At 32.3% G+C, this 23460-nt stretch overlaps 4 protein-coding genes across 5 annotated transcripts; 2 read left to right on the forward strand and 2 right to left on the reverse strand.

The window, feature by feature from the left end:
- Positions 1–122: 122 nt before the first annotated feature.
- Positions 123–5340, reverse strand: LOC110599917 (eukaryotic translation initiation factor 3 subunit H). Of its 2 annotated transcripts, none has more exons than XM_021736548.2 (12): positions 5165–5340; positions 4990–5069; positions 4793–4909; positions 4611–4714; positions 4350–4416; positions 3449–3582; positions 3317–3365; positions 3097–3168; positions 2909–3010; positions 2739–2806; positions 987–1139; positions 123–423 (listed from the first exon to the last, which is right to left on the reverse strand). In XM_021736548.2, exons 1-12 carry the CDS (start codon positions 5181–5183, stop codon positions 366–368), a joined length of 1023 nt encoding a protein of 340 aa, XP_021592240.1. In that variant the 5' UTR covers positions 5184–5340; the 3' UTR covers positions 123–365. The 2 variants fall into 2 exon arrangements, with proteins under 2 accessions (XP_021592240.1, XP_021592231.1); XM_021736539.2 differs by having other exon boundaries at positions 4990–5072; positions 5165–5325.
- Positions 5341–6808: 1468 nt separating this feature from the next.
- On the forward strand, positions 6809–10337 carry LOC110620083 (putative pentatricopeptide repeat-containing protein At1g09680). Its single transcript, XM_021763664.2, has one exon. It carries the CDS (start codon positions 6859–6861, stop codon positions 8653–8655), a length of 1797 nt encoding a protein of 598 aa, XP_021619356.1. The 5' UTR covers positions 6809–6858; the 3' UTR covers positions 8656–10337.
- A 4196-nt stretch (positions 10338–14533) lies between these two features.
- On the reverse strand, positions 14534–16111 carry LOC110599930 (aspartic proteinase PCS1). The gene has a single exon (XM_021736560.2). It carries the CDS (start codon positions 16078–16080, stop codon positions 14764–14766), a length of 1317 nt encoding a protein of 438 aa, XP_021592252.1. The 5' UTR covers positions 16081–16111; the 3' UTR covers positions 14534–14763.
- A 3894-nt stretch (positions 16112–20005) lies between these two features.
- LOC110619292 (centromere protein V) lies at positions 20006–22727 on the forward strand. Its single transcript, XM_021762645.2, has 2 exons — positions 20006–20210; positions 22103–22727. The coding sequence occupies exon 2, from the start codon at positions 22170–22172 to the stop codon at positions 22587–22589; it is 420 nt and encodes a 139-aa protein (XP_021618337.1). The 5' UTR covers positions 20006–20210; positions 22103–22169; the 3' UTR covers positions 22590–22727.
- Positions 22728–23460: the final 733 nt, after the last annotated feature.

Here is a 23460-nt window from a genome sequence, read left to right on the forward strand (position 1 = left end):
AAAACAAATCGCACATTTTGGCACTAGCAAATAGTTGAGCAGCATTTGCCTTTTCGTTTGCTTGTCTAGGATCATCCATTCGCAGACCATAGAATTGTACACCTTCAATCCCTCAGGGTGTCTGACCACATCCGAATTTGCATTTTTATATAAACTTCAGCATAGCATAATAATATAGATGTAGTTTTAAATACTATTAAAAGCAAAAAAAATAATAATAATAATACTAGGCTAACATTCTACAGTCACTTTCAAAAATGTCAAACACCAATCCAAGCATAGCTCTCCCGCTCCAAAATTTGTCATTTTCAAACAGGGAAGGCGTCCCCTTCCAAAAAATGAACACATTTCCAGCTAAAACGACATCAACTTTCTTGCAAAGCCTTCATCAAATACAATCGGCTAAAGCTCTGCCCAGAAACCCTGCAAAGTTATGGTTTAAGGTTATAATGAGGCAATGAAAGATAAGATAAAGATAACACAAATTTCCACCCTATGCATCTACCTTCTTCCAATCAGAGATATGAGCAACTATTATTACCGGCAATGAGTACACGAAATACATTTCATTTATTTGTGGTTTTCAATGTGGTCAAAAAAATTTCAAAAAAAATAAAATAAAAATAAAAATTCTATCAACTCACTTTTTTTTCCTAAAGAAAAAGAAGAAAAGTCGCATAAGACGGACCATATTTTGATGCCTTATTCAGTCTAACTCACATCTAAACATTGGCTAGGGAAAAAGCAGCACTCAAACACAAGCATATACACTAGAATAAGTTACATTTTGCCCAACAATTAGAAATTAGATTGTTTATTCACAGTAAACTGTGTACAAGCCTAACAAGTTTCCATAGCAGTGTCAAGAAGAGCAGGTACAATAACCCAATGTTTGACAAAATCATCTAGCTCGTAAAAGAAAACACATGTAATGAGAAAATACAATTGCAATGCAGCCAGCCTCTAATCTGAGATCCACAACATACCCGTTGATTTGGTTGCAAAAGTTTGAAATTTGATTGGTAATGAGGAAGCTATCCAACCGCGATGGCTCAGGGATTGGCTTAAAAATGGGGTTTGAAGGATCCTCCTCAGGCAAAGGCTCTTCTCCTGCAGCTTTACGTGCCATGTTCTCTGACCTATGTTCATTATATAATCCAATATAGAGCTAATAAATATTCAAATTACGAACCAAATAATAATAAAAATTGGCACCAAGTGGCAACAGTGGAAAAGAATAAACTCAGTATAAGAATTTTCAAATTGTAAAACAGTTAAAAAATAGCTACGTTATGAGCTAGCTGAAGAAGCAGTTTCCCCTCCACGGATATCTAATTATGCCCCTCAACCCTCATAAGGTCTCAACTGTTTTTCTTGCCACTGAAGAAAAGTTTTGACCATCCTTATAACTCAAAACTATTGAGAAAGAGAGAGAGAGAGAGAGAGAAGCTCCTAGTGAGGTTCTTTTGAGAAGAATCTCTAGAAATTTAATTAGTATTGACAACAGATTGCCATCCTAGAAGTAGGAGATTATTTCATGCTGGAAGTATGCAAATGAATCCCTCAACATCATTAATACTCCTCCATCTCATCCTTCTTGTCATACAATTATCAAGCCAAGGAAAGCAGATCCAAAGGCTATTGTGACGCTGCGGAAGAGTTTAAGACAACTAGATCTCAACAATCACACTAAAATAGGGTTGATTGAGGTTGTAACAAAGATATAAAATTAGGTTACATAAAACCTCTTGATAAAATTCTGGAGGAAAAGCTGCTGAATGTTTATCAGCATCCTATTTATACTATGTAGGATAAAAACCTATTCAAAGAAACCTAAATAAAAGGAAAAGAAAATCAATATAATCCATAACTGAAAAGAGAACTAAATAAAATCCAGAACCAAATAGGCCTTCATATGCTCCTACATCACATTGCCTTTTCTTAAGCAGATCAGGAAAGGCCTAACCACAAATTAATATCAATCCAAAAGGAGAGAATGAAAACCAATTCCCAAACCAGTACCATTAGAAGTTTCAGCCACACCAAGCCAAGAGATACTTGTCCAACCAAAATGATGCTGACAATAGTGTTAATTAAGTAAATTGCCCTTCTCAGCTCAACAAGGAACCCGAATTATAGAAAATGAGACCCATCCTCTCCACAATACAGGAAAACTTGGCTGTGTGCATGCAGAATTCTAAGTGTGAAGCCTGGAACTACTCTCATAATAAATCCTACAACTAGCTATGAGATTTAGTCACCTAAGGTCAGCCTCGTTTGTCTATTGAATATCTAACTATAGCTTCTAAATTTACTAAAAATCAATCCTAGAAACGAAAACAGCAGAAGCTGGGATCAGCCTGATACTTCCTCTGAGCAATGATGAGGTATCAATTGAGATTAGACTAAATTACATATCAAGAACAGCTAGAATCCAACTAAGCCTCAATTCCAAGCTAGTTAGGGTCATCCAAATAACCTTTCTTTCTATTTGGCTTTCACTCTATGCCCACCCTTTCATCATCTGTTTCCAATGCAATAATGAATCCTTTTTTACCATCAGGCTCATCATTTTTAGTCCATGTAGCTTTTAATTTCATCAAATATACTTTGTAGTATCATTGCCTTCAGTTTTATTATTACTCTTGTTTTGCTCCCAAATAAAGTGTTATATGACTTGCATAATTTAAAAGGAGAACAACATAAGAGCCAAAAAGTTCATACGAAGCATGCTTTACCTCCTCTTTTGAAGCCACGCTTGCTGCTGAGCTTGCTGGCGTGAAAGATTCCTATAGTAAAATTGGAACTGCAAAAGGAGGCATATTTCAAATTATAAAGATAAGCCATTCAAGCCTGGAATATATATATATATATACATATATATTTTTTTAAAAAAAGGAAGACAAACCTTCTGCTGTTCCATTGATAATTCATCCATACACTCAATCAAAAATTCAACATTTCTCTCCATAAATGGATTGGTTGATAATTGCAAACGATCATAATCACACTAAACAAGAAAACCACAGAAGAAGGTTAAAATCAAGAGAGAAGTACATATACTAAAATGCATCTCACGAACAGTCAAAATCCTACCTGGGTGATGGGTGAATCAGCTTCTAACTCTGTCATAAAGGCACTGATAAGTGCAGAATTTGAAACTTTTATCTGTGTTATTAAAAAAAAAAAAGCATATTTATCAAAAATGTAAATTGCAACATCTTTTCAGTTCATTAAAATGTTAGTTAATGAAGTAAACAAAGCAATAAATTATTCTAGGCCAAAAGAAAGAATAAGAACAGATTCAGAAGCTTACAGGAATTTCTTCAAAAATATCAACCCATGACAAATTTTTCTCTCTCAACCTGTTGGCACAAAAGAGAAGTCAGAATGAGATTGCCTTAAATAGTTCACAATTGCAACACACTAGCAATAGGAAGATCCTTACTTCTCCCCAGTAAAATTGTTACTGCGGTACAGCTCCATAAAAGCATCAGAAAGTTTCAGGGCCTTCAGAGCTAAGACACCCTGATTGGATCTTGAGGGGTCATAAATGATACATACACATCGCCTAATGTTTTCCTGCAATCACCAACACATAATTGTTAAAGAAAACATCAAGTTAATCAAATAACTATGGAAGGAAAGATATAAACAACAAAACTCAACGCAAATGAAGATAGTAAACAGCAAAATCAATCACTAATGAACTTAAAGACAGTCAGAATAAAACTTGGCTTCCCAAAAAGTTGAACTCAACTTAAATGTTATCCATGTTTATCAAGTATCAATATATAACTTTGATCAAATGTCCGATAAAAGCACCTTCAACTACACTAGCAACTAAAGCTGAATTGATACTTCCTCTTAGCAATTTCCAAAGGCACGGTTACTCAAACAACTAATGGGTAGTAAACCTACATTATCCTGCTAACTTGACATACAAGCTGGAATCCCATGCTTGAAATGCCATTTTAAAGCCTCATCAAAAAATATGAAAAGATGTTGCACAAAATAACCAAGTTATTCCAAATCGACTTGGAAAACCTACAACAGAGTTCAAAAAGGTTCTAAAAACATATTTCTTACAAAAACTTTGATAGCCTCGATTCTCTTAACATGTAAAACATCTTTGCTCTGCAATCATATTAAATTACAGAAAAACTCGAATAAGTTTACAGTTCGATCTGGTTTTATTAGTTTAAATTCACAGAGAAATGATTTCATTCATATACATTCACACTTCCCAGCCAAAAATATTAAACAAAAATAAGTTTATTAAAGATGCAGAAACCACTTTAAAATTGCACGCATGGCATTGTTGAAGAAAAAATTATTAAATCCAATACCTGGTAGTTCATAAAAGTCTCAATCAATTCCACAGTCTGGAAAGAACCTAACAATGTTGATTGGTACCTGAAATCGAGGAAAAGGAACCAAAGGGTTGCAAATTGGACCAAGATTTTCCCTTATAGACATACATTCATTATGCAGTTACAACTGTGCTATTGTCAAATGCTACCAACCTGAGTTACTAATGAGTAAGGCACTTAATAACTAATGATAGGGATATTGCAGAGGCAAACATGGATTTAACAAATCAAACTCACCATCCAACTGTATTATTATCAACATTAACCTCCCTCAAGCATCTCATCATTTCAAGCTGGTAATTGGCACCATCAGCTTCAATCTCTTCATCCTCCTCCCGAATCTGCGCAATTGAAAAATAAATTAAAATAAAATAAATTATCATAAACCAACGAGCAAGAAGAAGATATGATTCATCTACCGGGAAAGGGAAACAATTGGTAACTTCCAGAATGCTACCAACATCTAACCCAAGAAGCTGGCCAGTAACCAAAGCAGGAGAAAACTCCTTGCAGTGTTTGATTATCTTCAAAATAACCTGTTCATCATTTAAAAGCAAGTTACCACATAATCTTTTAGGGTTTTGAGAGCAATAACAAAAGCCAGACAAAGAATTACCAGTCCCTCGATCTGAACAACTCGAAGTGGAGGAGCCACCTCCTCTGTCGATGCTACTTGAAGGAATGATCTTGCCGTTGCTGCTGCAAAAAATCACAAATTGTTACTCATAATCACCTTATAAACAGAAAAAATTCCAACCATTATAATACATAAAACGTATATCTCTACGCACTGTTGCTGTTGTTAGCCATGACTCGTAGGTTTCCCAAGGATGCAGTTTCGATGACGAGAACTTAGGTTAGGGCAAATCTCTCTGCCTCTAAACCAAAGCAAACCAGTTATCGAGTCAGGTCTATTTGCAAGACAAACGACCGGATCATTCTCCTATATATAACGAACCGAGTCAACCGACCCTGAACCCGTTGCAGCAGAGTGCATATGTATATATTCAGGTTGGGTTGATTAATCGGGTCATGAGGTAAATAATTCGTTCCCCTTTCTTTGGGCTCCATGGTAGCCCAAAATAATACCCAAAACAATCGTTTTCAGGCCCAACTAATTATATTTTTGTAATACTGTAATAATGCCTGCTAAATTAAGTTATATTTGAAATTAGCTATATTAGAAAAAACTTTTCATTAGTTACTATATGCAAAATTTCTGTGGATTTTATTAAAATTTGGGAATTTTTAAAGAAATAGTGACTCTTAATTCTAAAAGCTTTATTTTGAGGTTTTTTCTATTAATTTGGTGCTTTTTTATTTGAATTGAGATATTCCTATTAAAATCTATTAGTGATACAATAATAATTATTTAAATTTTTCTATCAACTTTTGATTATAAAAAAGCATAAATAACTATTATATAAAATGATTGAAGCAATTATTATGATATTTGTAGTGCTTTTGATGGCCTGAAATTTTATTTTTTGTCAATTTTCTTTTTGTAATTTTCTGCTTTTCTTTTGTTGTGATGGTGGTTTTGTTTTCATGGTGGATTATGTGATAACAAATGGTGGTCGAGAGTTTGAAGATGAGGTCGATTATTATTCAATGTTGGAGCATTATTTGCTCCATTAAAACTATTTTATAATTAGATGAGATTGCGATAGTCATGATCAATTTTTCTATCTAATAAATAACAGTGATGACCCTTTCGATTTGAGGTAAAGGTGAATTCGATTCTTTTATCTTCTTTGCATTAGTTTTGCCTTTCTATTTACTTATTTTTGTGTAATTTTAGGTGTTATTTTCTCTTTTTTGCTAGTTAATCAAGTTGAATTCTTTTAGTTATATAATAGATCTTGTGGGTATAATCTTCTCTACCTTGTTAAGCTATTGGTGACGCTTTATCTTCTTATAACCTTTTTTAGTGTGTTATTTTTTTTTTTTATAATTCATGCGATTGGTGCTGCGTTTGGATTGAATTTTATCAGATAATTTGGACTTTTTCATTTTGTAGACTTGATTTTGGACTATCATTAATTTTGAGCTATTGATGCTGTGTTTCGATTGAATTTTATTGAATAGTTTGAACTTTTTCAGATTTTGAACTATCATTAATTTTTTTTAAATTATATTTTATATTAAGTCAAATTAAACTTTTTAATGCAACACTCTTTATATAATTAAAAAAAACTTCATTTATTATAAAAATATAGAATTAAATTTAATTTTAAAATATTATTTTTTATTTAATTTTAAAATTTTAATATAAAGTATATCTAACGATAAATTATGTTCTCGACAACCAATCGACATATTAATAATTATAATAACGTAATATTTTATTAAATAAGATTTGCAACGAAGCTACCCTACACAGCCATTTATTTGCGTTTTTTCGATTTGGCCAACCCAATAATTAGTTCTATGGCGTCAAACTGCGAAGCTATTTAACAAAAACATCCCAAGAAGAAGAAAACAAATGGCTGTGACTGCCCACAAACTCCACAAAACCCAGAGCTTACTTTCTTGTTCTTATAAAACCTTCCTCCTCTTCTCCACCTGGTACTCTCCGCCACCGCCACCACCAGCGCCTTTCCATGAAGATCCGATTCTCTCATCTGTGTCCAACGCAATAAAAAACTGCGATACAAAGCCCCTACACATCTCGCTCAAGAAATTCCTCCCTTCTTTCAAAGCGCATCATGTTATCTGCCTCATCAAACACAATCCCCATTCTCTCTCTCCGCAGCTTCTTTTTTCTTTCTTCAACTTCCTCTCTTCATGCCCCACCTTTCGCCACACAATTCAGTCATATTGCACCATGGTTCATTTCCTTGCTGCCCACCAAATGCACACGCAAGCCCAATCTCTGCTTCATTTCATTGTCTCTCGCAAAGGGAAGGGCTCAGCTCCTTCAGTTTTTGGTTCAATTCTCGAAACTAAAGGTGCCCACTTGTCAAATTCTGTGTTTGATGCTTTAATGAATGCATATACAGATTTGGGATTTATACCAGATGCTATTCAGTGTTTTAGACTGGTTAGGAAGCATAATTTTCAAATCCCATTTGATGGTTGCAAGTTTTTGCTTGATAGAGTTATTAAAACGAGCTTGCCTATGATGGCTTGGGGGTTCTATTTGGAGATTTTGGATTCTGGATATCCACCTAATGTATATAGTTTTAATCTTTTAATTAGTAGATTATGTAAAGAGGATAAAATTAAGGATGCCAGTTTTATTTTTGATGAAATTGGAAAGAGGGGTCTGCGGCCTACAGTTGTTAGTTTTAATACTCTGATCAATGGATACTGTAAATCAGGGAATTTAGAGGAAGGTTTTAGGTTGAAGATTGTTATGGAGGAGAGTAGGATATTTCCTGATGTTTTTACTTATAGTGTTTTGATTAATGGTTTGTGTAATAATCAGAGATTGGATGACGCCAATCGTCTGTTTGATGAAATGTGTGAGAGAGGATTGGTGCCTAACAATGTTACTTTTACCACATTAATTAATGGACAATGCAAGAGTGGTAGGATTGACTTGGCAATGGAAACATATCAGCAAATGTTAAAAAAAGGGCTGAAACCTGATTTAGTTTTGTACAATACACTCCTTAATGGCCTCTGCAAGATTGGAGATTTCAGGGAAGTAAAAAAGCTTGTGGATGAGATAAATAAGAGAGGGATAACGCCTGACAAGGTCACCTACACCACGCTAATAGATGGTTATTGTAAGGAGGGAGATTTAGAATCAGCTTTAGAGATTAGGAAGAAAATGTTTGAAGAAGGAATTGAGCTTGACAATGTAGCCTTTACGGCTCTTATTTCAGGATTATGCAAAGAAGGAAAGGTAATTGATGCAGAAAGAACATTAAGGGAAATGCTAAAGTCAGGTTTAAGACCAGATGATGCAACGTATACTATGATAATGGATGGATTCTGTAAGAAGGGTGATGTGAAGACAGGGTTCAAGTTGCTCAAAGAGATGCAGAGTGATGGCCATGTACCGGGAGTTATAACTTATAATGTGCTTATGAATGGCTATTGCAAGCAAGGTCAAATGAAAAATGCTAATATGCTTTTAGATGCTATGCTCAATTTGGGAGTAGTTCCAGACCACATAACTTATGACATTTTATTAGAAGGTCATTGCAAGAATCGTAACCTAGAAGACTTTCATAAAATACAGAGTGAAAAGGGTCTTGTGGCAGACTACGCCTCTTATAAATCACTACTTAATGAGTTGAGTAGAGCTTCCAAAGAACGTCAGAAGAGATGATTACTGCATATCTCACGAGTACTGAGCTTTTAGATTTGGTTACACAGGCAATGTGGAGAACACATTCTGAAAAATGAGTTGACTCTTTTTTTACCTTCTCATTACTGACCATTGACCTTGAAGTTGATTGGGATTTGGGAGCAAAGGAAATTCTTCCTTTTGGCAAACTGCTGTATTGACTTCAGTTGCATCCCTCCCAAGGATTCAGGCAGACTTTCAGGTTAGTGGATTCTGTATGCTGAAAATTCCAATTTAAGTAGTCATTTGTTACCATATCTCAGGTTGCTGAAACTGTCATCTAGCACATTCGGTGTTCCATCTACAGCAAAGATTGTAACATAGGAGATTACTGAACATTTAGACATGCATAACTTATTGCATTTGAACTTCACAAAAATCTAGATAAGATTGTTAGTCTATGAATAGATATGTTGGTAAATGACTTTGTTATCTTGCATTTAAGGGATTGGGAAAAAGGAAAAAAAAAGGAGAAAAGATCTGCAGAGAAGCCTGCAAAATTAACTATCTGGATAAATGAAATAAATGTTTTTCTGTATATTTTCTGAGTAACCAAAAAAATTGTTTTCTTTTATACACATTATATTAGTATTGCTTTTAATGAAGGTTTACTATTTTCTAATGACTCCGTTTTGATTCTTCTCCCTATCCTCCTTTGCTTTGACTTCATTCAATTTATGCATATTTGGTTTTTTCCCTAAATGCCATCCGTTAGAAAAAAAGGGTAAAACCTAATGCTTCAACTTTGATTTCCTCTTCTCTTTGGTCCACTGATAAACTATGCAATACTGACAAAGAGCAACCAGAAAATTTCTCAAGTATTCCAAAACTAATTCATATGATAAAAACATAATATTTAGGTTTTACCAACTAATAATTTTACTGTATCTTCAAATGTAAGATAATTGATAAAATATGTACTTATATTCAGTGTTGTAATCCATGCAATAAAAGTGAGGGAAAATTATTACAATGTCCCTTAGTTTTTGAAAAATTTACTAGTTGATCTCTATTTCAAAATCACTTAATTGAAGCTTTTCTATATTTTATAATATCAAATCTTGAGTCATTCTGTCAAAAAAACTGTTAGTCAATTTTTTAATCTTAGTTAGAGAGATTAAATGGTTTGAATATTTAAAATTACAGAGACTAAATGATATATATTGTTAAAATTACAAAGACTAAACAGTATAAAAATAAGTTGGCTTCTTTGGCAGAAAGATTAAAGAGTTGGATTTTATGAAACATAAGGATGTTGTATTTAAGTAATTTTGATATAGGGACAAGCTAGTGAATTTTTAAAAAATTCAAGAATCTGATAGTAATTTTCCTTAAAAATGAAGAATAATTATGAAGGTTTTTTTATTTGGAAAAATGTCGTAGTTGTAGAAAAGAAATCTAAAGGTATACACAAGAGTAAATGTGCCTTAAACAGTAACAAAAAGGGGGTTCAATAACTATTGAGACAAACAAAACTTGTAACACCTATCTAATTTATAAAATGTTCAAGTCGAGATTAAAAGCTTAAGGATCCCTTTAAGGGGAAAAAAGATGAATCTTTTTCTTTTATTTTTTTTTTTAGAAATGATTTGTTTGTAGTATACCCATGAGGTTTGGTTAGAAGGGAAAAAAAATGAGATTTAGGAATGAAGTTGGATTTTAATCTCACAAATAGCAATGCCTTCTCCCCTAATATTAGATACAAATAAATATAGAATACTTATATTTTATATTGTGAAAAAAACAATTCTTAATTTATTAAAATTTATCTTTTCTCAAGGTTATATGACGACAACAAAATGATTATAATATTTCAAATTAGTTATATCAAATAATGAGGGGTCCAACAAGATAAAATAAATAGGTTTTTTTTTTATCAGTTACATGTGCATATCTATTAAATTTTCAAGAGCTGCTAAATGGGGGTAGTCCTCCCTCATCTCTTTTGCAGTTTGATGAGTACAACTTATACGAATCTAGTATGATGGAGTAGCATCTCTACTGTTTATATGTAGAGTCATCCAATTCTGTACATCATACAAAGTGAACATATATATATGCCTGCTTTGCTTTTGCAGTGTATGATTCCAAAATCCATTAATACTTGTGCTAGGAATTGAAGGACAAATAATGGGGGAGAGTTAGCTTTGCATAAATAGGAGACCAGGGATGTAGTGTAGTTGTTCATTTAGCAGTATGGACCTAATTCTGGGTTTTGCTGTGGTACATGCATCTATTGGTACGTGTGAAGATTCGAGGTGAGAATAAAAAATAAGAAGAATTATATCTCATTAATCTGTTCTTTGATCTATCTGGAATCTATCTTCTTTGTTTGCCTTGGCTTCAGCCTTATTCCTTGAGCAAGCCAGCAAAGCTGGACCATAGGGAATTGTGAATCTCTATTTTACTTTAGTCTGCATCATTGTTATGTGATTCTCAAATCTATGAACAATTATGCATAGAAGAATACATTGATGTCATTAAATAACACAGCCTAAATCCACATACATGCATGCATTCTTTATAGCAAAATGTATTGGCACTCATCATATAAGATACGCATAATTATTTGTTATTATTATTATTATTTTGCCAAACTCATCATTCTATTCCTACGTTATGTTCAGATTTTCTTAGATTTAATTTGCTTATCCAATCAATTTTGTAATTAGGGTTCAAGTGTATATTTACTAATTTTTAGCTTTTTGGGGGGATTTTTTTTTAAAAAAAATATGTTAGAAATAAGGGGCCCAGCAAGTCAACCAATCAAGCTTCATTTTGAAAACGAGTTTCTTTTTTCTTTCACTTTCAAAAAGAGTGTGTAGGATTGGACCATAGCTGTTATCTTAGATAGAATAAAAGTCCTCCTAGAGTTTCTTTGTTTAGGTATTACCAAGTATTCCAGTTGGCTTATGTACAAATTGATGCCTCAATCTTATGGAAAATTGGAAATCATTGACTCTGGCAGTACTGCATTTTAAGGGTTAGATAACAATATCTTAGTAGTAGTTATTGTGAAATTGACACTTTAACATTATTAAAAGCTTAGTTTTGCAATATTTTAAAATTATTATAAAAAATTCGAGTTTTATTATATATAATAATATATTTTAATAAATAATTTATTTTAAATTTAATAAAATTATAATTTTAACCATATTTTTTATCCGTTATAAAAAAATAAATAAATTATTATTTTATATTACAGTATTAGTGATAGATAGATGCTTGAGTTTTCAAACTATTAATATTTATTTATAATTATAACTTAAGTATATAAAATGATTTTGCGTAGCATTCTTTTCAATATAATATTGTATTTGTACTTAATAAATCTTAATAGATGAAATGTTGCACTCATTTAGAAAGCCATTTAAATTTAAAATGTAAAATACAGGCAAAGGCAATTAAAAATCCCAAGTCATAAATTTAGACATCATTTTCAGACAACTAATCAAGGACCAAAAAGGAATGGGTACAAAATCTAAAGAGAGGGTGGAATGGGCTTAGCTGCGTTCCACACTCGCATAGAAGAAAAGGAAAAACTGTAGGGGACCAATGAGTGTAATATAAATGCAAGATAGCTAGCAATGGCAGTCTACAATGGACAGCCAGCAAGCAAACAAAAGAGATAGTTTTGTCGTATTCTAATTGGTATTTCAAACAAAACGGTTTGGTTTGGTTTAGCTTTGGCACTCAAATTCCTCGTTCCCTCCCAGAACTGGATTGTGGATTTGGTTATTGGTCATCTTCTGCAGAAAGTTTGAGATTTTCTAATGATAAAAAAACTAAAATTAATGGCTGCTACTCGTTTCTTTGTGTGGTTAGGTTGCTCTAACTGATTTGATTTCACATGTAATATATTTCTCTCTTTTGCCAGTTGTTCCTCTTCTTTCACTTTCTACATCTCTTCCTTCCTTTTATTCGAAGTATGTTTAAAGTACTTAATCCACTCAAAAACATTTCGCTCAATTTCAAAGTGTTGAATTCGATGCCTGTTCCGTTGTTATAAGCTTTAAATAATATTTAACATGGTAAATAATAATAATAATAATAATAATAATAATAATAATAAACAGGGTCTTTATCTATGTATATATATAAAAAAATTTATTATTTAATATCTGAATATTACTATTATTAATAAATTAATTTTTTATTTTTAAAAATTTATTAAAATATTTTTATCTTTTTTTTAACAAAATACTCATTCCGTTTAATTTTACTTTTAAAAATATAATAAAATATCAAATTACTCTCTTTTCCAACCCTTCTTCAATTATTTCTCTTTCTCTTTTGCTTCATTAATTTTCAATTTTAACCCTTCTTCAATTATTTCTCTTTCTCTTTTTCTTCATTAATTTTCAATTTTTTTTCTTCTTTTTAAAAAAACAGAAGAAGGAAGCGATTCTTCTTATTTTTCGTTATCATTTTCTTCTACTTTTTTATTATTATTTTTTTTTACCATCTTTTTCTTTTTTATCATCATTATTTTTTTCTTTGTTTTTTTAAGGAAAAGGAGGATGAGCTATTTTATCAGCAGAAAAAAATAATAATTATATTTTAATAAATTTAAGAAAAGATAAAAATATTTTAATAGACTTATGAAAATATAAATACTAACTTGTTAATAATGATAATATTCAGGGATTAAATAAAAAAATTTTATTTGAAGTAAAAATAAATTTTAAAATTTTTCTGTTTTATCTCTAATCTATTTAATGGAATAGAGTTCGAAAAGATTATTTTATTAATTATGAAAAAAAATAAAAATATTTTAATAAATTTTTAAAATATGAAAACTGATTTATTAATAATGTTAATACATATTAATTAAATAGTAAATTTTTCATATATATATATATATATAATATTAGTTTTCATATTTTATCTCTAATAATATAATTATTTTCTATATTATATCTAAATTTAAACATACAATAAATTAAGAATAAAATTTCAAGGATGTATAAATTAAGATAAAATTTTAGATATATTATTTTTTTCAAATAATTTAAGATTAACTATGCATTAAATTTTAAATTTGATGTTAAAAGAATTCTCAAATTTCCTTTATTTATATTAAATTATTTGTATATTTTTTGAAATAAACAGTGTATGTATTTTTGTTTTCTTAACTTAGATATTATTATAAGCTAATTTAGGTGGATGAAGCAAACTAAAACGCACGTAGCAGTGGGCAACCAGAAGGGTAAGGATGAGCAGTATTCGGTTCAAACCGAAAAAATCAACCGAACCGACCGAATGCTCACCTCTACGGAAAAGAGGAACGAAATCAAGATCAAGATTAAAAAAAAAAAAAAAACAAGTGAAATTAAGACCGCATAAACTATACTTAGAAGAAAAATATTATAATTATAAGCGGCATGGACACGTGCAGTAAACAAAGGGAAAAATAAAATGATGAGACATGGGATCGTGAATGTGGAGAACATGAATCTTAGGATTTAGTCGGCGAAAGAGTTAGAAACAAGCTGTCTTCTACTTCCCATGCAGACGCGACATCTCAAACTTCTCCATTACTCTGGTTCCCACCACCTCACTACCCTTGTCTTCCCTCTCTCTTCCTTCCTTTATAACTAACCTACTTTTTCATCAACTTATATATTTAAAAACCAAACCCTAATTTGCATGATGCCAATAACACCTCTGTGAATTTAGGTAACATTTAATATTTTGATCATAATATTTAAAAATTGAGGAAATGTATCATGAAATCATAATCTAAGTTGCAACTACTAAAACAATATATCCAAATTCTATTTTTTAAAGAATTTAAATAAGAAAATTAAACATAATTTAAACCATAAAATGGCATCCACAATTATATATTCTAATATATAAAAAAATAAATTTAATTAGGCTAGTGTTATTTTCATTACATAACACCAACTGCCTTCCCGTAAACTTAGTTACACTCTATTGCCAAGTGCCAACCATGCTGCTCTCTTATCTCTCAGTTAGTTTTATATTACATCTCTACTACTAATACCACACACACATCACTGATATTTTCTTCCTACATTAAATATCCGATTTAATTAGGCTCCACCACTCGTCCACTCCTCCTTACACCGATCTGCTGCAGTCGGCCTTACCCAACCCCACTCTCCGATTAGCCAGATCAAACTCCACCCATAGATTCTGCTGATGAAAGTTCCCTATTATGTTACTCGCTGTACCTAACATCTCTGACCGGCCAATCCCTACGCAGTGGACTCCTCCTCCCACATCAGCTAGCACCTTCTCTTTATCGATCACAATTTCTACTCCCTTCTCGAATTCCAACACCATACTTCCTATTAGCCGTCCGATCTCCATTGGATTCCCGTCGAAGCACATGTCTGATACTCCTCCATACACGTAATTCTTCTTTAACTTTGATCCCGCCAGTCTCAGTATCTCTTCTCTTACTTTATGATAAGCCTCGTCCACTAAGTATGTGAACTCGGAGCCTGAATCGATCATTGTTTGACCCGATCCACTAGAATCAGGCCGGAAAACTGATGCTGAGATGTTTAATCTCTTGTTGCCGATCCTTATTCCTTGCATTGGAACGGTGTATGCTAGAGGGTCCAAATTTGGTGAGCTTGTTTGACTTGGAGTAAAAGTCAAAAGGCTAATGTATTGAAACCCGCCTGAATTTGGATTTTCTCCCAAGTAAAATGACCCTGTTGATGGCAACCCGGTCCGAGTTTGGCGTGTTGGCACGCAATATGAGAATTTTGATATTTTGGCTTGGGAAGCAAATGAGCGCCGTCCAAGATTCATTCCCAAAATACCCTTGTCATCGCTGGAGTCCTGAGAGCAACCCAGGATGAGAGGAGGGGTGCTTTGGGAACTAGAAAATGTGAATTTTTCTCTGACGAGACTGCCCTCAGCAAAGGTACCATCAGCGTAGAAGTAAGAATAGTGGCATAAACGGTTCTGGTCGCAAGAAGTAGGGAGGGTAAAATCGGGAATTCTCGGCTTGCAAAGAGGGTGAGTGCATGGTAAAACGGAGAAGGAGGAGGAGAGAGAAGGATCAAACGCCGCCGTAGGAGGAGGCTTCTTAGGAGTCTTGTTATGGCACTGAATCCAGGAGAGCTGGCTACCAGTGTCCAAAACCATTTGCTGGGTCTGAGGAGGAGTCCCAATTGGAAGAGAGACGATCAAGGCCATGGAGTACTTGAAGGTGGATCTGTAGTTATAGGGTGAGGTTTTGATTGGTGGGTTCTGCTTGATTTGCGAGACAAAAGAAGAGTAAAACGAAGGGGAGGTGTTTGGAGAAGGAGGGAGAGAAGTGAGAGGGAAAGAGAAGGAAAGAGAGGTGGAGTTGTGTTGGGCATCTTGAGCAGAGAGGGAAAAAAAAGAAAAGAAGAGAAGGAAAAGGAGGAAGAGAGCCATGGCGTTGCTGGTGAGTGATGGGCAGTGCGAAGGTGAGAGTTGTATTTATACGACATTTTGAGATGATAAACGCCAAAAGAGGAAAAAAAAAAAAAGAAAAAAAGAAAAAAGGTAGACGCGTTTTCTTAATTGAATGGTTAGATATTATTATGATGGGGATGGAGAAGGAGGGTAGTTTAATTGCAGGAGTTAGATTCTGATGTAAAATCGTTTCTGCTAGTGTTATTGCAATATGTATGGGCGAATTTTCAATCATTCATTTTCGCTTTTGCCATGAAAAAATAATACCCTCCTTTTCTTCTTACCTCATTACATGACTGGAATAGGTTGGATCAAATTCAATATATTTATAAGAAAATAATTCAAAAAAATTATAAAATTATATGATTTTTTTAAATAATTTTTTCACATTAAATTTAATTATTTTTAATTTTATTTTAAATAAGAAATCAAAAATTAAATTAAATTGATTTTTAAAATTATTGATCACAAATAAAATATAAATAGTTAGAATATAATATTAAATGATTTATTTTATATATAAGCAATTTAATCATTTATATAAATATCAATACCCTCTTTATAATTTTAAAACAAATTGTTTAAACAGATTAAAAGCGCAATATTATGACTATTTTATAATAAAACAGGAAACTAAAAGCTGTAAAATTTAAAAAATTAGTTAATGAAATTATGAAATTAAATATCACAATAAAAAAAAACTTCTGCATTTAAAATTTACGTGCAAGATGCATGACACGATATCATAAAGATTATATTCTTTATATTAATTAATCGCTCCCATAATATTTTTTTTTATCATTTCCATATAAAAAATTTGGCCTTTTCATGTGTTAGATTTCATAAAACACCGAAATTAATATTTTTTTTCTAACGTTAAATAAAATATTTAAGAAAGTGTCAATATTTAATACAAATATTATTTAAAAAATCCAATCACTCGATTATGTTGGAGTCAGACACCACACATGCAAGTCGTATGTTTGAGTTAAATACAATTAAATAAAAAATTGAAAAAGAAATTAATATTTATCGTGCGGATTAAAAAGAAAAGAAAAACATTAAATAGTTGATGCGTGCAAATGGGGCAGGCATTAACGAGTGGATTGATGTCTTCTGGAGTAGTAATAAAGACTCTCCGAATATCACTATTGAGTACAGAGGTTGGTGTCCCTTGTTGCTTCGTACTCAACACTCAAACCAGCTGGCCTCCATAATACTTCCACTTCAGAAAAAACATTGCAGTTCCAAATTTTTTACTTCTTCCATTTCCATTGCATAAAAAAGTCTTTAAATTGTAAATAATTAACTTTCTAGAAGTTAAATTGAGAGTTAGAGTACATGCATTGGCTTTGTCATTCTCGTATGAAATTAATCTAAAATTCATAATATATCAGGCTATGCTTATCCTACGATATTCCAAGCCATTGCAAGTGCATGAAGAACAGATAATGTTCTTTCTGTTGGATCCTAAAAATGACCACCAATGAGTTTGCTTCTTTTGTTAGATAAATGTCTCGTCTGTTGTCCCACCAAGAAAGAAACAAACAAACCACGACCTGTTCCTCTATCGGTAATGAACATAAAGCTATATAATAGCAAAATTGTACGACAGAAATTGTATGGATTAGCCTGTCTACTGGTCCAATCCGGCTTGGTTCTGGACTTGGTGTGGCCATGTCTTCAGCTCGTTCTGATTCCTAACGGTTTGGTGCTCGTAAAGCTCTTTAAAGCCGCTACCTATTTTCTTTTTTAAAAAAAGTTATAAACAGTTTGAATTGGTATGGTTTAAGGGATTTCCAAATAGAAAGTTCTAAAGTTCGAAGTTTGAACACTTTTTCCTTGGAACAAAATTCTTATTTAGAGTGTTTCCTCCTTAATAATCAAATTAATTTAGCAGCATCTTCATTCTTGCCACTAAAGGAAAAAAAAAATTAAGGTTAAATTTCATTAGACATATTTCAAGATTTCACGATAGAATGACGTAAGTGATATGTCCAAAATTAGGACTATAATCATTCACCTGCATGAAAAGGTGAAACCTATAGTAAAAGAGAAAAAGAAAAAAAAAATGAAGAACTCAGGATTGATCAAAGACAAAGTAGAAAAAGCTGACACGATATGTGATAAGAAAGTGATGAGTGAAATTGTGAATTGCTCACGGATTATATTTGATTCAAAGGATTAGTGATGAAAAAGATCACGAGATGTCTGATCAACTAACTCTCAGTGGCTGTTTTATAGATATTAAATACTCGGACAAACTTTATATCATGTACTAAAGATATCAAACACTTTCAGTTGTTGCTTTCTTTCATTATATAAAATATCGTAGCCTAGAGATCTAGCCTTGCTTACATGCATAATATATCTTACTTGTGTTCCTCTTTTATGATGGGACACTGTGTGAGACATCATGGTTTGTCATTATTAAGAAGAGAACACACAATTTCCGTTCTAGGCCAATACGTGCACATGCAAAACATATGCACACCGCTAATCGCTCACAATTAAGATAACAACGGCTGAAATACTTACGAAAATGAAAAAAAAAATGCTTTTTTTTTAAAAAATTTTTATCATTGATGATAAAAGTGTGAAAATGAGTGATTATGTTAATTTACTCGTTACAAGGTCATATTTATTCTAAAATTTTATTATTATTGATAAATTTATTTACCCACTATTATAAAAATAAATTTAAAATAGTGATTATAAATTATTTTTTTATATATTTTAACTGTAATTATAATTTAATAGCAACGGTTTGAAATCCACTACATTTATCTTTACTTTACTGTTAAGTATAAGATAATAATTTAATTATTTATTCGCAACAAATAAAAAACGTGATTAAAATGATAATTTTATTAAATATAAAATTAACTTTTGCTTAAGGTATATTATTATATATAGTATAAAAAGTGAATTTTCTTTATTATAGTTTTAAATCGCTATTAAATTATTGTTTTAATAGTATTAAAATAATAATTTTACGAGTACCGTTGTTTCAACATTAAAATATAATAGTGATTGATGTGTGATTTTTAATTTTAGGGAGAGATTATATAGATAAAGTAATACCCGATTGTTCGGTGCTTTTTTTTTTTGAAACTTTTTATTTAATGTAAACAAAAAAAAAGTATTGATTATTGAAAAAAAAAATAATAATTTGGTTTTAGTATCACTCTCATATTCATCATGAGAAGGGGGGAAAAGAAATTAAATGCTGCTGCTAACTTTTCTTGTGATCATATATATGAGCTTATGTATACATTTGACCCCTTTAACATGATCAATAGCTTTTCTTTTAGGCGCAAATTTTCTGCCATAATTAGAGAAAAGAAATGGTTATTAATTTATATATATATATATATATATAAAGAAAAAATAGGATAACAATCAGGTTACTGCTAGATTTTAGAGTTTAAATAATAATATTACTGTAATAATTATGAAATTGTTACTTTAATAATATTAAAATAATAGTTTGATATCAGTTTAATAAAAAAATTATTTTATATTTAATAAAATTATAATTTTAATAGTATTTTTTATTTACTGTGAAAAAATAATCAAACTGTTACATTATAGGTGAAGGTTTACGAATCCGTATATGCAACACAATAATATATTGATACGTGAAATCGTCTTGCAACTAAGACTGAAAGGCTTTTTAATGTTTGAAGATGGACTCCAAGAACGCATAAATTGTCTTCCTCTGTGTGATGTTTTCATAGGAAAGTTGTTGGGCCATTGAGTTTCATGCAAGGTTTTATGTTGGTTGTTCAGTTTCAGCCCAAAAAAAGATGGGCTCATCCTCACGTAAATATCAGGCTCCTCGCATAAGGGCTCATCTCTCTACCGTTTGCGCGATCCGATTGGAAACAACAAACAAGAGCGTCTTCATTTTCATTTTTTGTTAAACTAATAAAATAGTAATTTCTTGAAAAAAAAAAAAAAAAAAACTCAACGCAATATAATAATGGTTTTTCTTTCGTCCTTTTTTCGATCCTTCTACTTCAAACTCAAACGGTGACTCGGTGCTTAGAGCTCAGTCCAAATTAGCGAGCGGAGCTCACCTTTTCATACGCGAGAGAAGTCGTCAGGTATGTTTCCATATTCTTCTTCTTTCGGTTGATCTTGATCTCATTTTCCATGTATAATCTTCTATCTAGAATCTTGCTTAAAATTCATGAGTATTCTCAAATGTGTTTGGACTTGTTATCTTCATTCTCTTGCTTGATCTAAATTTTCTTGATTATGTTTTTCCATCCTCTTTTACAATTTATCATGTTTGCAGTTTTTGCTAAGGGTGCTAAGCCAAACCAAGAAACAGGATAGATTATGTAAATTGGCTGGTTCTAATAGCTTAATGCTAGAGTAACTCACATGTCCTACACTTCGTGAAGCACAGAATTCAGTATATTGTTGACTTTTATCATTTGCATTTGGCAGCTCTTGATTAATATCCTTTAACTGAGACCAGGCTATGCTCAACCTCCATTTGAGCAAGCCACAATAGAGTTAAGACTCTTTTTTATGATTTAGCCTGATTGAAGTCAATACAAGCTGTTAAAGTGTTTTTTTTTTTGTACTTGGTGCATAAACAAGAACTTGTAGAACAACTCAAATTAGCTTCAAGCCAAATTGCTTTCAGATATCTGTGTCATAATCATCATAAATGACATCTAACCCATTTAACCATGGTTTTGATTTTGACATAGTTTATGGTCCAATCTCAAATTCTTCTGCCTGATTCTGAGTGTATGTGTGTGTGAAAGAGTTCATTTTTCCTGTTTCTCCTATTTGCATATTTTGGGATCACATGCTTTGCCCATCTGATCATGTCCCATTTTTTCTTGGATCCATTGAGTGTCATATTTTCTAATTTAGCATGAAGATTGTGTCTGGGATTAGGGAAGTTTTGTTTGAAGAAACAAGTGATTTTAGAAAGACCAAGGTGCATAATAACTAATAAGTGGACTGTTGAGTGTTGACTAATTAAGTAATCAATACACAACTATGAAATTGAGTTTTGCACATTAGTTGTTCATGTTGACCAAGTGTGTTGCAGCTTTAGTTAAAGAATAGGGAAGACTCCATGGTACTTCCGGGTGTGGAACATATGAAACATCTTAATATGGTTTATCCAAATGGAACAAATTTTGCTCCTTTTGGGAGGTTGGATGTTTGGGTATTAGAAAACTGATGAGCTTTAATCAATCTCTTCATGTTGCTCCCCATTTAGAAGAGAAAAAAGAAAGTGGATGATGATAAACTAGGATATTATTTGCTGAACTATTCACTCTGACAATGAACTTGGCAGCATCATTTTCTTTACTATCATCATTATTGCCTCAAAAAATAGGAACAATGGAGATGTAATTTAAGATATTGAGGAGCTTTTAGTGATCTAGGAGTTTGGTACAGTATCTGCTTTTTTGCTATAGTTTCCTGTTGCAGTATATAGGAGTACTATATCAAAGGATAGCTCGTCTTTGAAGCCGAGTCCTATGAGATCTGTCTACAGAAGGCTGTTGATGGGATTTACTACTACCCTTTTTATCTGAAGAACAGTTTGGCATATTTAGGCACATCTGAAATTTTGCATCACTTCTTAGGACAACTGGTTTTGTTTGCACTCTTACCACTGAAATTGTAAAGATATGTAAAACATTTTCTGCTAATTCACATGTATATAGTTTCTTTAGTTATTCCCTAGAGGTTGTTCTTTGGATGTTGATTTAGGGTAATTGTTTGGATCTCTTGTAATGAAGGCACGAGGCACTCCATTAACTTTTCCTGATATTGTTCAACAAGTATTTCCTTCCTGTTCCACCAAGTTAAAATTACCATTACTTCTACTTTAATCTGAATCATTGGAGCAGTCATTTTGTTGCTTGAAATAAAATCTAAAACCACGATAAAGCTTGGCATGTAAAAGCCAATGGAGCTTATGAGAGTATTAACATTTTTTTTTTCTTGATTCTTTCACCAGGATAAACACGGGAGAGCATATAATTTTCATTTACATCTCTGAAGAGTTGGGAGTTTTTCTTTTTGGGATGGATCCAGTCAGGGTAGTGCATAACGGTGGATGTCATTGTGGAAGAGTGAGATGGCGAGCTCAAGCACCAAGCAGTGTTGTAGTTTGGAAGTGCAACTGTTCTGATTGCTCCATGAGGGGAAACGTCCACTTCATTGTCCCTTCTAAAAGGTTTGAGCTTCTTGGAGATTCCAAACAATACCTCACAACATATACTTTTGGTACACATTCAGCTAAGCATACATTCTGCAAGGTCTGTGGCATCACTTCATTCTACACTCCTCGTTCAAATCCAGATGGAGTTGCAGTTACATACAGATGTGTGGATCCAGGAACGCTCACCCATGTTGAAATCAAGCATTATGATGGCCAAAATTGGGAGGGCTCATACAACGAAACTGATATTGCTTCATGTTCAAAGATAGATGTGGCTGTTTGATTAAGTGCATGTTTTAGTCACTGGTAGATATTATATGCTTGCGTGAAACTCGCAGGTTGTTATTGTGAGCATAGAATAACAAGACAATACATGGGCGAAATTTATAATCACAGCTCTGTACTATTTATTTGGTAGTAATACTCTTGGTGCTAATGTGCAAAATGTATTTACAATGGGTAAATTTTAAAAAGTTTAGGTGTTTAATAAATTATTAATTTATTATAGATATTCAATAAATTAAATCTCAAATATTTATGAAATATATCCAGTACAAATTTACAATACCAATATTACACAATAAGATTTAGTATTGGGTAATAAAAATATTCCTTTTAAGATCACAAACATAACATATATATGTATACTAATTTTCTGGTCGCCAATATGTTATTTTCGATAGGGAATTTTTTTATTGGTTACTTTCTTCAGTGGCCTTGTCTGGCTTCCTAAGTGACTATATATTGTCAAGTACTAAATATTCTTGTCCTTGCTTGACATGGTTTGCGGCATCTGTCTCGATTCCGAATTCGCAGGATCGATTTCCCTATAGTATTCCATTTTTAATAAAGTAAACTTTTTTTTATGTCCGCTGCCGATTAGTTGCAATGGCCAGCAGCACCAATTTCAATACTAGATTCTCAAAATCGAGTTTCTTGCAGTGTCCCGTCACCCTAAAAAATAGAACTTGTTTTTTCCATGATCAAATTCAGATGGGTTTTTGGTTGCATTCAGATGTGTGCATCCAGGAACACTCAAACCATGTTGCAGACAGCTATTATGTTCGAAAAATTTCGGAAATATTGGTATACCAGCAAACAGGTTTTGCTTCATTTTCAAAGGTACTTCAGAATTGCTGCCATGTAATTTTTAT

This window comes from Manihot esculenta, chromosome 1, assembly GCF_001659605.2.
Source record: "Manihot esculenta cultivar AM560-2 chromosome 1, M.esculenta_v8, whole genome shotgun sequence".
Classification (NCBI taxonomy): Eukaryota; Viridiplantae; Streptophyta; class Magnoliopsida; order Malpighiales; family Euphorbiaceae; genus Manihot; species Manihot esculenta.